Raw genomic sequence first — 16368 nt, 5'->3', positions numbered from 1 at the left:
TTATCCTGAAAACTGGATATCGGGACAGATGGCCAAGATCTGGCGAGCACAGGCAACTGCCCCTTCTGGTGGAGCCCAGCCCCGGCAGCTTGCCATGAGCTCCCACCACCAGCATGGTCCTCGTGGGCACTGGGAGGTACAACCCACACTTTAAGTGCAACGAACTCTCTCTTGTCAGTTCACAAATGGCCTTGGTGGGGCTAACAGGAGATGGCACAGCGACCTTGGACCACACGGGATACCTATGCCCCAGCATCCTCGGAGCGGACACCAAAAACACGGATGCTCCTCATGAATTTTCTTGCGGTGGCCTGGCTTTCAAATACCCCTTTCTACCACTCCCATAAATTTTCATGTGCCAACAAGTGCCTTAATATTTATTTTGGTAGCACGGTTTCTATTTTATGGAACAGGAAACTACAGTGGTGGGGGGTTTCGATCCAGCCCACCGCTAGTTTTATAAATAAAGCTTTACTGACAGACAGCTATGCCTGTTCATTTACGTATCATTTGGCTGCTTTGGGCTAGGATAACAGAGCTGAGGCATGGAGACACAGACCATATAGCCTACAAAACTTAAAATACCTATCAGCTGGCCCTTTATAGAAAAACAGTCTGCTGATCCCTGAGGCATGCAGGAGAGGCGAAAGCCGCCTCCTCTAGGAGCATTCTTTGGTGTCCATATTCAGGCTCCTTGTTTAAAACATTTATGATGCTCACTGGGGTAGGAATGATCTGCCAGTGGGTGAAGGTGGGGATGGGGAGGACTGGGGAGGCCTGGGAGAGGAGGAGGTGAGGATGCAGGACACCTGCGTTAACTTCTTGCCTTGATGCAGAGAAAGCCCAGAGCAGTCACCCAAAGTTCACCTCAAAACACCTCTGGGAGGAAACACTGCATTTTCCACCAGAAACTTGGTGCTGCACATGCTGGTACAGACCTGTCTCTGCCCCTGGCATCCCAGTCCCAACCAGCCCCCAGCACTTACTTCATGGGTTTGAACAGCGCTTGCCCATAATTCTGGAACGTCATGATGAGCTTGAGCTGCGTGCCCCCCGACTTCATGGCTGCAAGGGAGAGGGAAAGAGATATGGAGTCACTTGCTACCCAAGACTCCTCCTATGGGCAAGTGAGGCCAGCTCCCACTCTGCTCCAACGGCCACTGATGCTGATACACACTCCCACCTGATATTTAGGTGCTGGTGCTGGAGGCAGGATCTCTCAGACAGTCTGACCCAGACACAAAGGGACTGGCTTCTAGAAAGGATGGCCAAGTATATGTACATCCCAGCAATGTCTCCCTCCCCAGACACCTGGATGACCTACTTATACGCCCCCCCCCAACCCCTCCCCACATTACTGCTTGCCCAGTATAAGTTTCTGGGGTTCGATTGCAAGTCTGAGCAGGGTTAGTCTGAGGAGACCCTGGAGACCCCTTGGCCAGAAGCACCTGACTCATCACAGAGGGCTTCAGGGGCTCCACATGGACACTATGGGGGTAGAAGTCTCCAAAAGCATCATTATGGCTTCCCAACTGCCACACCAGCTCAGAAGCTTAAAGATTTTTTGAAAATACCTGCTCTTCCCCAGACTCTGGATCTCCTATATGCTGATGGAGTTGAAGGAAGGAAAATATTCAGGGGTTTCCACAAGATGTGGGGGTGAGAGGCTGGGTTTGGTCTCTGGCCACCTTAGAAGCTGAGCTCACTTACCCACCCCACCTTCTGCATGGCAAGAGCCCCAGACCATGTGAAGGAGGCCACACGGAGGGCCTCTTGCATCCACACCAGGCACGAGCTGTGCTACTGTCACAGGTATGACCAAGGAAGAGGCAAAGTATCCCCACCAGAGTCTGTGTCTGGTATGGCATGACAGCAAGATGACTTCAGGCTTTGGTACAAGAGGACAAAAGGCCCTGGGGAACCCTTAGGAAGGCCTCTCTGAGGAGGTGACACCTAAGCTGCTCTGAGGGAGGAGTAGAGGTTGGCCTGAACACACTACGGAAGGCAGAAGGAATGCACAGGCCTTGAAGAAGGAGAGAACTAGGCACATTTATAGCCTTCGAGGAAGCGCGTGGGGCCCCCCCCATCCCAGTGGGTAGGAGGGAAGTGGGTTGGGGGCCTGGGTATGCAGCAGCTCTCAGAGGGGTCCTTCCAACATGGGGTGAGTGGTTGGTGCTAGGCTGCAGAATAGCCAGGAACCAGGTAAATGCTGTCCCCCACAGTGTAGAGGGCTGGCTACAAGGGTGTAAAGTAGAAGCCAGGGGAAGGAGGCCAAGGCAGCCATAGCAGACAATGGTGGTTTGGATGACAGAGATGGGGATAATGGAAAAATTTAAGAAATATCTGAGGCTCCAAGGAACCATTTAGTGGAGTAGGTGTGGGGTGTGGAGGGGAGAAAGGAACCTAGGATAACCCTTGGATTCCAGTTGGAGCAGTAGATGAATGGGGAGGAATGTGCATGGAGGTGAAGATCAAGGCCAGATGAGTAGAGATGACTGAGGGGTGCCATATTGGAGGGGCACCATACTGGAGGGTGTCATACTGGAGGGCACCATATTGGAGGAATGTCATTGGAGAAGCACCATACTATAGGGCACCATATTGGAGGGGTGCCGTATTGGAGGAGCACCATACTGGAGAGGCACCATACTGGAGGGGCACCATACTCAGAGGGTGCCATAATGGGGGGCTTTGGTATGGAGGAGCCTTGAGGCTGGAGTCTCTGCCCAGCTTCCTATGTCCAGGCGCCTGAGAGGGAGTCTTCACTCTCCCTAATCTTGGTTTCCCCCTTGTATTGGATGGAGCTCAGCAGATGCCTGCCCAGCCTTCTTTATGGCGCTATGGTGAAGGTCAAGACAAATGAGAGCAATGTATTATTTGATCTGACAATGCCTCAGGTTGACCACATGCAGCACGGGGATGACAATCACATCTACCTCGCAAGACTGCTGTCATAATTAAGTGGGTAATGCTTGTGAAGCATCCGGAATGGCACAGGGCACATGGCACATTCAAGATGGCAAACTGCCCCATGAGTGCGAAGAATGACCAGGAGGTCTAAGTTCCCTGAGTGTTTTGAAGGGCTCTCATGGCCTCTGACCTACTCCCTGGGTACCCAACCCAGCCACTTGGCCATTCCTTCCTCTGGAGAGTCTGTGGCTGTGGCAGGGACAGCCTGGCTGCAGTCGGACACGCCCTTGTCTTGGGGTCCAGGAGGTGGAGCTGAAGGCATAGCTCCCCCAAACCAGTGTGAGACTTAGGTCTGTCGGTGATGCCCTTCCAGCCTGTACCCTCTTCAGGAACACAAAGCCAGCGATAAATTCCACTTCACTCCAAAACACTAGAAATAGCCTTTTTAGGCTTTTTCTGCCCAACCCTGGGGGCAGAAGTACAATGCAGGGTAATCTCATGTGAGGGAATACTCTGTAGCCCTCTTAACAGTACCAAAGAATTTCTAATGACACAGCAAAGCAGCTTATGAAGCATTTACGCTCCGTGAGCTGCCTTCTTTGGAAGGTGTGTACGTAAGCGGGTGGGAAAATCTGGATGCAGATACGAAGCTACAGCCCAGTGGTTACCCCCAAGAGTAGAACCACAGATGATTTTAATTTCCTTTTTTCCCTTATCTATGCTTTCTAAATTTCTACAATGAACATTTATTACATTTTTAATAAGATGAAAACAGAAGTGATCATTAAGAAAATTAGTGGCCCGATTAAGCCCCATTCGATGTCCCCATTTCCATGTAATAACTGGGGTCACCGGATTTAATTATTCCTTCCCGGGCCAATCGGGGACAGCACATCAGCTCGTTCCAGGGCCTGTAATCCTGGTTTTCTTGAATAATAAATTATTATGCAAATCTGGTCGGTTTAGTCATTCTTGTTCTGGAAGCGAATCTCAATGCACTGTTGCCCCGTGTTTTCCACTGCACTGCCAGCTCCTCTCCGCGGAGCAAGCACGGAACTAGAGATTAATGGGCCTTAGAGGCTCCGGGTGACTAAGGACTCTGGAAAGGCCAGGATTTTGCTAACTGCCCTGGACACTGCCTTCCTCTTGTCTAAGGACGTGTGCCTTCCCACCTGGGTCCGCCGTTCACTCTGCCAAGCTGGAGTCCAAAACTAGAAGACACTTGGAATTCTGCTTGGAAATGGGGGATGGTCTCCCTGCAAAAACCCACATGCAAACTCCAACTCCTCGAGTCACGGCAAAGGCCAAGTGTTCATCTGGGGTGGGTGACAGGCAGATGGAGCGAGTGGCTTTGCTCTGCTGCTACTGAATGAGCCCAATCTGAGGGCCCAGGTGGCAAAGCCAGGACACTAACTAGGCCTCCAGAAGGAGGCTGTGAGTTTGGGGTTTCTTCCTGAACACAGGCTTGAGGAATCTTGTCCGCCGTGCAGGGTAGGGAGGCGCTGTGGAGCAGAGGCAAACTTCAGAGAGGAGCCCATGTGGGCAGCAAGGACCCCACGTGAGAGGTGGTGGACATGCCCTCACCTGGTCAGGTTTCCGGGTTTCTCGGGGGACAGACGCCTGTCAACACCTGGCCAACCTCAGCCCTGAGGACACCTGGGTGCAGTGAGCCCACCATGGACTCGGGGCCAGGTTAAGACTGGGGCTGTACTGGCACACACCCAGTGGCCATGTCCCCAGAAGACACTCACCCCAAAGAAGCCCCATTTGTCACCTTCTCTCCATCTCCATGGTCCCACCCAAATCTAGGCCTCACTGTCACCAAATCACTAATACACGGTGGCCACCTACCTAGTTGCCTGGCTCCTTTGAGCCTCTTATATAGGCTCTCACCTCCTCAGCCGGCTCCTACAGGCACGTCCCACCATTCAGACCATGGATGTCAGCTCTGTCCTTCCTGCTAACCCTCGAGAGCCATATGCCCCAGCTATGCATTAACATACATTAATTAGCACTGATTAGTGATGATTAATGACACGCAGTAATTATACATATTCATATAAACTAACAGGACACACTATACTTTGTTCTAATGTTCATGGATGCTATAAATCTCATGACCACTAAGACACTCGGACACTGTGTGGTTTTGCTGTCTTTCCCCAAGACACAGCTCCCCTCTGAAGAACTAGAACGGGAACTGCATTTCTTAGGATCCTCCAAGGAAGCATCAAGTAAACCAAGCAAGAAGAGCAGCCTGAGGAGGAGAGAGCAGGGAAGGGAAAGGGGGTGCCATCCTGGCCGGGAACCCAAACACTGCCACACCAAGGAGGTGTGAGTAGTGGGAGATGCAGGGCTCTGGGCTCTGCTGTCAGCTATTCCTGCGTCACACACCTTGGTGATTGCAGGGACAAGTGACCTGGGTCCTGACTCACTGGCTGCAGCCCCCACTCATCAATTTGTTTCCCCATGGAAACCAGGGTCAATGCTGCCAGGCTCCCTATTTCTAACAAGAACCCCCAAGTCATATTTTCATTAGCCACCTCCTGATTTTTAAATAATGAATTCTATTCTTAAGACACTCGTGGGCCACACAAACACGCCCACGGGTAAGGCGCTGCCAAGCCACCAGTGGGGCCCTCTGACGTCACTATCCTTGGCCTCTGTCACCTCGTCTTGGAAGTGGGATCAATGTTTGTCTTCAGGGATCATGGTCAGGCAAGCACTCCAAATATTTTCACAACCACTGCCTTATTTTTAAGTGTGAGAGGAAAGAAGCTCCTGGCCAAGGATGGCTCAGATTTGAGGACTGTGATGCCAGGAGCACTGAGGTCACCTGTTCTTCTCCACCCATCCCACATGCCTCACCCTTGGTGGGACAGGGATCTAACCAGTGCTCTAGATCCCTTGCCACACAGAGCCCCTTATCCTGCCTGCGGGTATCCAGGATGAGGGCCCTCAGAGAGCAGCGTGGTGTGTGTTCACTTGTCCGTCATTGGTGGACACCCAGGGCTGGCACTGAGGGGGCTGCTCCAAGTGAGGGACCGGAAGAGGCTCTGAGGCCGGGGTTCTCCTGCCTACTTGCTTAGCAGACCTCTACTAAACTTTAGTCCCTCACAGGCACCCCTAGGGTGTTTGAGCTGTCACCACCCCCAGCTTAGACAGCGGTGTAGCCAAGCTCTTTAAGACAGCTCACTTGTGTTATGATAATTAAATTTACTTCGAAAGTAGAGCGCTGCCCTAGGTGGAGACCAGCACCCTCCCTGGAATGAGAACGAACGCAATCGGAATACATGCCTGTTGGATTCTGGAACCCCCAGTGGCCTGCTCAAGATGGAAAAAGCAGGTGCCCAGGCACTCGTGTGGATTTTTGTTCTTGATCTTGGACTAGACAGTGGGAAGGAGAGCTGAGGAAGGGCTCAGCTATTTGCCACCTTCTCTGGTGCACTGCTGGCACCAGATTGTCCTTCCGGATGGTCTGGGGTGGGCTACGTCCTTCCTCCCGGATGACCCTAAATGCCTCCAGTGAATTGAGCATTTTTGGTTATTGGAGAGCCAGCACCTGGAGACAGGGACCCACTGCAGCCACCCACTGTGCCGTCTCTGGGTCTGGAACTGCCTTCCCAAGGAGTCTGCCTCTGACCAATTACACAGGGTGCCCCCACCCCGGGGGGGCCCTCAGGCAGCTGCCCACCCTGGGCTACCCCAATGACAGTCTTTATTCCTGGAAGCTAGCCGGCCAATTAGTCCTGGATCCTAGCTAGATCATTGAGTGCCCGGGACTTTGGTCCCGTGGAGCGGTTCTCCTTTGTTCACGCACCGACCACAGCTGTGTCCAACCTGGACGGAGCTACGGGGGTGTCTTTCAGCCAGAGGCTGCCTGGATCCTCTCCGTGTTATGTGACTTCTTTTCCTTTTTAAGCGATTCCAAGTACAGAGCAGTTAATTGTGTCATTTATTCTTTGCATCCATAATTGTGCACGATAGCAATTTAATTATCGGCGGCCCGAGCTGAAGGCGCCGCATGCCTGATTTCAAGCTGAATAGAGGTAGATAACGTCCCGAGCCTCTTTAAAGGCAGTGAATGGCCGTTACCAAGCAGCCAGGAGCCCGGCTATAAATAAATCTCTGTCGGCCACAGCAGCTGTACCGAAGGCCACACGTGCTTCATGAAGTGGATCAAGTGGTTCTGAACGGGGAGAGTTAATGGAACCCTTCCGACAGGAAGCTCTGGGAATCTTGCGGCAACTTTTCCCCCTTCCAACAACGTTTCTGGGCTCACGCCTAACAGCGGGATGCACACCTTGGAGGTTAAAGGGACTACTATGGCTGGATGGCTAGGGGACAGAGCTCTGAGCTGGGAGCAGAGATTCGCAAGCCACCCCCAACCCAGGGCCTGTTTCTCTGCTTGCAGAAGGGGTGTTAGAAGTGGGTTGGATCTCCAGTTCTTTAAACTTAGGCTCTTCTCTACACCACCATTGTGGCTCAGTGTGGCTTCAATGTCTCTCTCCCATTTCACGCTCAGGAGGGTGGCGTTGCTGAACCCTGACCCTGAGGCAGCCCTGGGCTCCCCACCACCAGGCCTTCAAAGGCTGCATCCTGCTCTGGGTCACAGCCATGCAGATAGCTCCTAGCTAGGGCCTCCATTTCCAAACCTGCCCAGCTGGCTCTGCTAAGCCAAGGGCCCAGCCAGGGGCTGCTATCTCAAGCAGAAGGTTGGGTTCTTGGTCAAAATATCCAACTGGATGTAGGGCAGACTCTGCCCAGAGAGTGTGCATCTCCAAGGGATGCCTGCAGCCTGGCCCAGGGCCAGCCCCTCTCCTGCTGCTCCCTGTAGACCAGGGCTTTTTCACAAGCATGAACTCACCTGGGACCCACTGCAGCCACCCACTGTGACCTCTCTGGGAAGGCAGTTTCCAAAGGGTCCGCCTCTGACCAATGACACCAGACCAGCAGGGACAGTGGGGCCCAGTGTTGGCTGAGGCCTCCCATTGGCTTGTCCGGCACAGGTTGCTCTGGTCAAGGAGGCTCTGGCCTGCCCCCGAAACCCTCGTGCCACACATACACCTACTGGCAGGGACACAGCTTAGGCTCTGTTTTGACCTCTTTCTCTTATTCACTCGCTGAGGTCTCTCAACAACCCCATGATACAGGTTTCACGGGTCCACGCCCGTCATCAAAATCTCTGAGGACAGAAGTACTCATAGATTTCAAAGATTTCAAAAATTTCAGATGACAAAAGGCGCAGGTAATGTGTACATCCCACATATTATGTAACGGCCCAAATGGGTCTGGGCAGAACTCCGTAATTAAACACACTCCTATTTCCTCAGAGGAACATGTGAATATTCGCTCCAAGTGAGAAAAATAAGGATTTATAAATAGCTTTGTCAATTTAGGTTTTGCTCCCATATAAGTTCAGGTTGAGTCAGATTTTGCTGAACAAGTTATGTTTGGATTTCAGATTTGCAAGCCAGAGATGATAGGTACTAGGTTACACCATCTTTATGTTCCATGTGAGAACCCAGAGCATAGAGGTTAATCCACTTGCCCAGACTCACACCACACACAGATGAATCAGTCAACCTTCCAGTACCAATTAGGTCCTACATGGTGACTGGGCAGGACCAGCTTGGCCAGGGCAGTCCAGGCGTGAGTGGCAGAAACACAGACAGCCCACCAGAGACAATGGGCAAGGACACATTCCCAGTCACACCACCAAGCATCCCGCCAGGATGGGATCCCCAGGCACAGGCTCAGTCCACTGTGGTCAGGCAGCCTAGGCACCACTGCCCAGGGCAGTCAGACTACTGTGGGTAGGGGGCGCCTCAAAGACAGGCCCCTGGGGAGACAGAGAGAGGAGGACACTGAGGGTGGGCAACATGCCTGTGAGCCCCAGAGGTCTGTCTTCTCACTCTAGCTGCTCCCTGAGCTGCTGGGCCCTGTCCTCTGCACAGTGGGTGTCCAGGGAGAGCTGCAGGCTGTTTGTTCCCTGAGGGATATGGCGAGCTTGGCCAGCCCTTGAATCCCAAAAGCCCTTCCTCCACCCCAGACCCTGCACTTGAGAGTGGTGACCCTCCAAGCACGCAGTGCAAAAAAAAAAAAAAAAAAAAAACTAGTTCATATTTACAAGCTTGGTCATATGCATCATCTTATTAGAACAAATGCAATGTACCTGAGTAGCCACAAGCCCATTTGACAGATGGGGAGACTGAGGCAAAGAGAGGTGCCACAGACAGCAGCAGCGCAGGTTCCTTTAACATTGTACTTCCCTAAAAACATTTCTAATTTTAATATGTTCTCATTTTCCCAGAAGCCCCAGCCCTCCAGATCCCTGTCTACGACAAGTGCCTGTACTTCATTTAAGCCCTGGGTCAGACATCTTTTCTTATGGAACATGCTCCATGCCCTCCTTCTAGATGGAGGTCACCTAGATTTTATGTGAATGGTGCTCAAAGCATTCATGCCTCCTCATTGTGTGTTCATGTCCTGCTTGCCCCCGGACGTCTTGGGTCAGCAGCATCAATCCTGCTGAGGTTCGTTCATCCTCAACCCGCTACCCAGAAAGTGGCCTGACATCCAGGAGATGGTCAAGAAAATCTTCTGAGTGGATGAACCAGTGAGTCAACGCCCTGGATACTGGCCTCGTCTATTATCAGGAGTGAAAGGGGCACCCTGGCCGTGGCTGTCCACGGGATGGTCTGTGTTGTACGCATGGCAGGAGGGAGGCTGAGCTTCTCACGGGGAAAGCCGAGGCAGGATGGGGGTCTGGGAGGTGCAGCCAGTTAAGAGAGGAAACACCAGCTTCTTCCTGTTCGCTCCCCTTCCCAAGGGTGAGCAATCACAGGCTAGAGAGAGGCTACACAGCAAGTAGATGCCCAGCAGACACCTCAGTACTGGGCAGAGCGAGCCAAACACAGTCCTTAAAGAGCTCTGGAAAACCCACTTGTCAGCTGCACTCCCCTGTGTCAGCAGCTGGACCGAGCCCCAGGGCATCAGCGTTGCTTAGGGGAATGCCAAGAAGACAGTGTCTCGGACTGTCTGCTCCACAGCACAGGGTGGGGGCCTACACTCGCCTTAACCCCGACTGGCCTCCCTCCACCCCTTCCTGCGGTGTGAACTCAGCCCAGCTTCCTGCAAAGCCCCCAGACTGTTCCCTCCACCCCAGGGCCTCAGCCCATCCCTCACTGCCTCTTGGAAGCCACGGTGACTAATGAGGATCTTCACAAATGATCGCCTACAGGCCTGAGAACAATGGCCCCAAACCTCCGTGCTCAGAAACTGCTGCTGACACATTTCCCTGAAATCAGTAATTGGATGCCTTTTTTTGTCCAATTCAGCAGATCCCAAAGTACTCGGTGATATTGCCTCTGAATTACTAAGCGCATGGGCCTCCACCCTAGCAGAGCTGAGCCCTGGTCACTCCCTGTGCATGGAAACGGCAGGGGCAGGAGCAGGGCAGAGCGGGTCTCTGAGCTCTGCCCGCTGTCTTCCTGCTGTGCCGAGGGAGGCGCCCCAGTCAGCAGGGGTGCCTGCTCCTTCCTCGCCCCTGCAGAACGCGACAGCACCTCTGCCTCCCTCACTGGCCTTGCTCAGAGGTATCCCTCCCCTCCTTTACAGGCCTCGCAAGCTTGTCCCTCTAGAAGGCTGCCCTCATAAATCACTCCAGGAGGTAATGTTCCAGCAAGGAGCCATGGTTTCCCAGTTCTCCTCCACAGGAAAGCCAGCCCCCACCCAGCAGACCCTACCCCATTGAGAAGCACAGTGAGGGCACCTACCGACACTGGTTATCTTCTGAGCACTCAGGTCGCGCAGCAGGGCTTCGATCGCAGGGTTGTGTCTGGAGTAGAGCTCGTACCGGTTAATGCCGATGTGGAACTTAAGCCAGTTGGGGTAGGAGTCCACTGCCGCCTCCCCCGTGGGCAAGAATTCTTCATTTTCAGTGCCTTCACGTGGCCTACAGAAAATGAAGGTGACCCGGAATCAGCAGGGAAAGAACAGGGTGGTAAAATCTGGATGAATAAGAGGGAGTTGGTGCCAATGCCAAGGTTTTAACTTTGGATCTAAACAAATGCAGATTTATTCAAAGATGCCTCTGCTCAGACAGGACCCTGCGGACACCCTGTACTTTTTCCGCGGCTGTTGTTCTACTAACTAATAACATATCTAAACTGTAATTCTTACTTACCCTCGGGAGACGCCCAGACAGCTATAACTAAATCAAGACTGAGCCCAGAACATCAGTGCCAGGCCCTACCGCGTCTGTCCTGGGGTCACGAAAACAGCCCAACAAGTGTTATGTCAGCTTGGGGTAGGGGAGGCTGTCACTTCTTCCTGGGGGCAGACAAGCAAGCCATCTTTGACCACGAGCTGTGTGCACATCACAGACACGCCCCGCCTGTCAGAAACCTTCCCTGGACGCTCTGTTTTGGTTCCAACAACCAAGCGTAGAAATGATGCAAGAAGCTAAATTTGATTTTAACGAGAGCAGTCTTGGGTGGGGAGAGAGGAAAGAGTCAGGCACTCACTCCAGCTGAGGCCCAAAGTGAGGACCTGCCGCCCACGTGGCCCCTCCTCACATCTCTGGAGTTGAGGGGCCAGTCTGGGGGAGGACAGAGCCTATTTGCGGCTGGGCTGGAGGGAAAGTGGAACCTGTCTTAACTCTAATTCACCTACGGATGAGGCCCTTCTGGCCCCGGGTCCTGTCCTCCAGAGGCCACATCACTGACCCCCAGCCCTGGGCTGTCTCTCCTAGGAAGAGCCCCAGGCCTAGGTCACTGCTCTGATTCTCAAGTTTCTAAGCATTTCCTTGAACCTGGCCAGCAGACAAAGCTCAGAGGCCACCAAGCACCTTGGTGTATTTAGACAGAAAAACCTGGGCCTGGTCAAATTTCAGTGTAGAAAGGATTTTCATAAGATGTTTTGGAAAGCTGGCCTTCCCCCTGAGTTCCTTGGGTAACCTTTTGCAGGTAGGTATTTATTCTGGCCTTGCTGCTAGTTAATATTTCACTACTCTGGGCTGTAGCATCCGTTTATTCTGATCTGTGTGGCCGAGGAGGGCGTGGGGTGGGGGTGGGGGATCCTGTTTAAACCAGGACAGTTTAAAGCGATGCTCCTGAGGATGCTTCTCACCTTTTATGAAGCTGTCACCCAACGCAGCTGGCACCGTTCCAAGGGCAGCTGCTGTCTGCACCCCGGCTGGGAGAGCCCTTTTGTTATGCCTCATTGGGGCCAGCACGCCCCTCTGCTAATTTTGTTCTCAGCGGCTGGCTTACAAGGCTCATTAGGCTTTTGCAGACTTTCCTGACGTGTCCACTAGAGAAATGTCGCCGAGAATCTAAAATCTTAGCAGCCAGCAGCTCCCCAGGGAAAGGTAAGGGGCAGTCTCTGTCTCTTGCCAGCTTGGGCATGCATTGCCTGACTTAGTTTCTAGAGCCAGTGACCAGGACTTTGCAGGCCAGCAACTGCTCTGCTATAGAGTCAGCACTGACCCTCCCTTGACTCCACAGGGAGCAGCTCCCAAACCACCCAGAGGCCCTTCTCAAGGAGGCAGTCACTCCAGAGACAAAGGCACTGCCCTGAGTAGGAGGCACCATGCTGCCCCGCCCCACAGAGCTCTCCTTGCCAGGGTGGGGACTCTGCCACAGGGGTCCATGCCCCCTGGGGGTTCCTGAGCCCCTACGCCTCTTTAAACAATGCCTGGATGTGCAAGGGCATCTGCGGGAAAGGGGAGCACAGGCTGATGGCTGCTTGAGGGTTCCGGGCCTGCAGGCACCCACCCTGAGCGGCCTCCGGCCTCACTCACCAGTCAGGATTCTCAGCGGCCGCCTTGGGGTTGAACCTGATGTCACTGTTCACATTGAAGAGGACGTCGTCCTCGGTGAGCGGTGGAACGGACACCTGGTAGAGCGGGTGTTCGAACAGCTTCGCCAGGAGAGAGCTGTCCCCGCTCGGGCCAGGGGGCGGCACCGACCGGCGCGGCCCGGGGTCTCGGAGCAGTGGCCGGTGCGCGGGATCGCGGGGCCGGGGCCGGCCGGGATCCTGCCCCTGCAAGGCGCCTTCGGCCGGGTCGGCCGCGGCCGGCAGTTTCTCCAGCGAGTGGGACGTGAGGTTGGAGGAAGGGTCGGAGCTAAAGTCCTGCAGGATACGCAGCGTGTGTTTGTTGGGCCAGCCCCCGTCGCCCGCCGCGGAAGCGGGCTCCCCCGGGCGTCCCCGCGCCTTGGCCCAGCCCGGCGCAGCCGCCTCCACCGCGGGCTGCGCGCACGAGCACCCGGGCTCCCCCGAGGGCCGCACGGCGCGCCGCTCCAGCTTGGGCAGCAAGTCCAGCACGATGTGCAGCGCGCAGGCCACCAGGAACACCATCAGGATGAGCACGCGGAACCTGCGCACCAGGATCATCTTCATGGCCGCGCGGGCGAGCGCCGCCTGGGACTCCGGGAGCCCTCCCGGGGCGCGCTCCGCCCGGCCCCGGCTAGTCTTGGCTTGGCACGAACGCACTGCCGAGGCACAGGTCAAGGTCCATCTGGCGGCGGCCGGCTACCAGCTCCAGGGCTGTCCCCCGGCGCGCACCACGTGTGGGGCGCCCCCCGCCGAAGAGCCCGCTCGCCGGGCCATCTCGGGGGCCGTTCCCCCTCGCCTCCCCGGAGCGGCCGCGCCCTCGGCGGCCGGGCCCAGCGGCCCTCGTCCGCGGAGCTGGGTGCGCAGCCCGGCGAGGCCGCACGCACGCAGCGGCCGGCTTGGGGTCTCTGCGCTCATCCGGCGCGCGGGGGCCCGACGCTGCGGCCCATCTAGGCCAGGGCGCGGCGGCCTGGGGGTGGCGGTGAGATGGCTCCGCGCAGTCCCCTCCGCCGCTCCGTGGGCCGGCCCGGCCGAGAGGGGGCGGCTCCTCCGGGCAGGGCTGGTCTCCCTCCCGCGGCGGCCCGGAGGCGGGGACCTGGGGGGGGAGCCGGGCGCAGGACGGCGGGGACCGGGCGGGGGCGGGCACAGGGCGGGGGGCGCGCGGGGCGGCCGGGGAGTCCCCAGGCAGGTGCAGCGGCCGTCCCCCGAGCGCAGCGCCCGCCCGGCGGAGCCTCTCGGCGCCCCGCGCCCGGGCCGGCAGATATCCGAGAGCCGCGGAGCCGCCCCCCGCGTCAGCGCCCGCAGATTGGCGGAGACGCCGCCCCGCGAGTCACGGCCAGACCCGAGCCGACTCCGCTCCCTCTTTCTCCTCCCCTCGGCCGCGCCCCGCGCCGCCTCTGCAGCTCCGGGCCCGCGAAGGAGAGGGCGCCTCCTTCCCGCGGCTGCCGAGCGAAGACGGAGAGACCCGAGAGACGAAGGCCGGGGGGCGCGGGCGCAGCGGGCCGGCTCCTGCGGGAGGGGAGCGGGCGCGGGCGCTGGGGGGCGCGGGGCGGGGGTGCCCCCGGGCCGGGCCGCCGCTCGCGGGACCTCGCCTGCCGGGGCCGGCGGCCGCCAGCTGCAGCCGCGCGGCTCCTCCCCAGATGAGCCGAGGGCCAGAGCCCCGGCCAAGTCCCTCCCCGGAGCCGCGGGGCGTCTGCGCCGCCGGATGAGCTCCCCGCCGGGCGGCGACCTGGTGCCCCCCGCCCCCGCCCCGGGAGGCCCCCGCGCGCCCCGCTGCCGGCCGGGGAGGAGGGGGAGCCCCGGCGCCGCCGCGAAAGAAACGCGAGGAGCTCGGTATTCGGCCCAATAGCAAATCCGGAGGGGATGCCGGAGCTGCCCCTGCGCCCGGCCGGGCCTCACCCCACCCCAAGGGGACACGCCTGCGCCTTAACTCTGGTGGCGCGGGCGCCCCCGTGCAAGGATTCGCCTGGCACTGAGAGATACCTGGCGTTTGCAGAGGCCGCACCTCCCTGGCTGGTGTGTGTGCGCCGTTTGCTTCCTACGCGCAGAATCACCCACCCATACCCAGGGGCGGGCCACTTCTACGTGGCCTCTTCTGGGCCCCCAGTGGGGAATATTCATGTGAATGTCTAAAGTCCTGGTGAGAAGGGTAAGTGACCCTGGCCGGGGAAGGCAGTCCAAACACATCCGCAGCCAAGCAAACAGGCTGTCTGCCCCATGCCCTCAAGGCACTGTGAATTTTCAGCCTCTCTGTGGAGAAGCAGTCTCTGGTGGGGAGCCTGGCGGGGAGCCCCCACTGTCTCGTGCACTTGCGGTGCTGCCTGGGCATCTCCCTGCCCTCTCTGGACTTCAGTTTCCCCTTACCTGCATTCACAGCACTTCTGCGTCTGGCCCAGGGCCCAACATGCAGTAGGCACCCACTAGCTGCTTGTGGTGAAGAAGAGGAGTCCCCGCCCAGCTGGTCAGTGAAGTAAGTGAAAAGGTCACTCAGCCCTTCTGGAGCTGGAAATGGAAGTTGGACGGGCAGAGTGTGAGCGTGGATCTGATCTGGAGATGGAGCTCCCCCTCCTTCCCACACTGACGGCGCCATTTGTGTGCCAAAGAGGTCACTTTGGGCAAGGTTACCCAGAGAGGCCGAGGAGATGGCGTCCACGCTGAGATGGAGGCTCCCTTTCACGAAGGGAGCAGGACCCTGAGCTCCACACGTCTTCCTTGGCCTTGGGATTCTGTAGCCTCTGGCTGCTTCAGCGGTCCCCTGGTCCATGTCCTCAGGGTGGCTGTGGGGTGGCCTGACCCCATGAACCGTAGACATCATGTAGAGGGGAGCTTATTTTCATGCCCCTCCCCTGCTAAATTCTTTGGGGAGCTTAGTTGGACTTCTGTTCACCACTGGATGGCTCCCTTGCATAGTCCTTGGTTCATTTCAACTATCACCTTGAAGAAGCATTATCTCCCTGACCACATGGTTTCAAAGTATCCTCACCCCCTTCCCTCAATGTCCCACCATTCTATTTTCCTAACAACACCCACCACTATTGGAAGGCAACATCTTCTGTTTTTGTTTATGGCCTGTCTCCCCTAAAAGGCACATGCCCCACTAAGTAGGAGCCTTCCATGATGCCTTGTTCACAACTCTGTCCTGGTGCAGAGCAGGTGCTCAGAGCAGACCACAAGCCACCATCCAACTTGGGGTCAGGTGTTAGCAAGCTAAGGTGCACACATGAAATGGCCTTTGAAAACGGAGCACATGCTATAGGGGACGGACCATGAAAACCCTTGGCTGAATTTTTATGCCTAGTGTCTTTATACTTTGCTCTGAGGAGTAATTTGATTTGGTTCAATCCATTTATCTGTGGAAATCACAAAAAACAAACACAGACACACACAGAGAGGCACATTCACACACACATATACACAGACAGATGCACACAGACACACATGCACACATGCACATAGTGCCTGAAGCTCCTCAGGCTTCTGCCTTATGGTCTCTGGACAAAGGCCTGGGGGCCAGGCTGGGCTGCTCTGGGAAGGGCCCCAGGGGACTGACATGAGGCCTTGTCAGAGACCAGGGAACAGTTCTGGAGGCTGGAGCTCCAATGAGCCGATGTAAAATAAGTC

The 16368-nt window shown here is 56.3% G+C and overlaps 1 protein-coding gene across 1 annotated transcript in view; it reads right to left on the bottom strand.

Moving 5' to 3' along the window:
* The window catches only part of FAM20C (FAM20C golgi associated secretory pathway kinase), a 49420-nt gene extending 35582 nt beyond the window's left edge, over positions 1-13838 (bottom strand). The window contains exons 1-3 of the mRNA XM_077907438.1: positions 12716-13838; positions 10689-10867; positions 987-1065 (exon numbers count right to left, since the gene is read on the bottom strand). Of these exons, the coding sequence (XP_077763564.1) occupies positions 987-1065; positions 10689-10867; positions 12716-13314 (857 nt within the window). The 5' untranslated portion in view covers positions 13315-13838. The remainder of the gene's footprint in view (positions 1-986; positions 1066-10688; positions 10868-12715) is intronic.
* Positions 13839-16368: the final 2530 nt, after the last annotated feature.

Source organism: Canis aureus, chromosome 8 (assembly GCF_053574225.1).
Source record: "Canis aureus isolate CA01 chromosome 8, VMU_Caureus_v.1.0, whole genome shotgun sequence".
Classification (NCBI taxonomy): Eukaryota; Metazoa; Chordata; class Mammalia; order Carnivora; family Canidae; genus Canis; species Canis aureus.
Note: the sequence above shows the minus strand (reverse complement) of the source record. Positions and strands in the feature narration are given on the sequence as shown.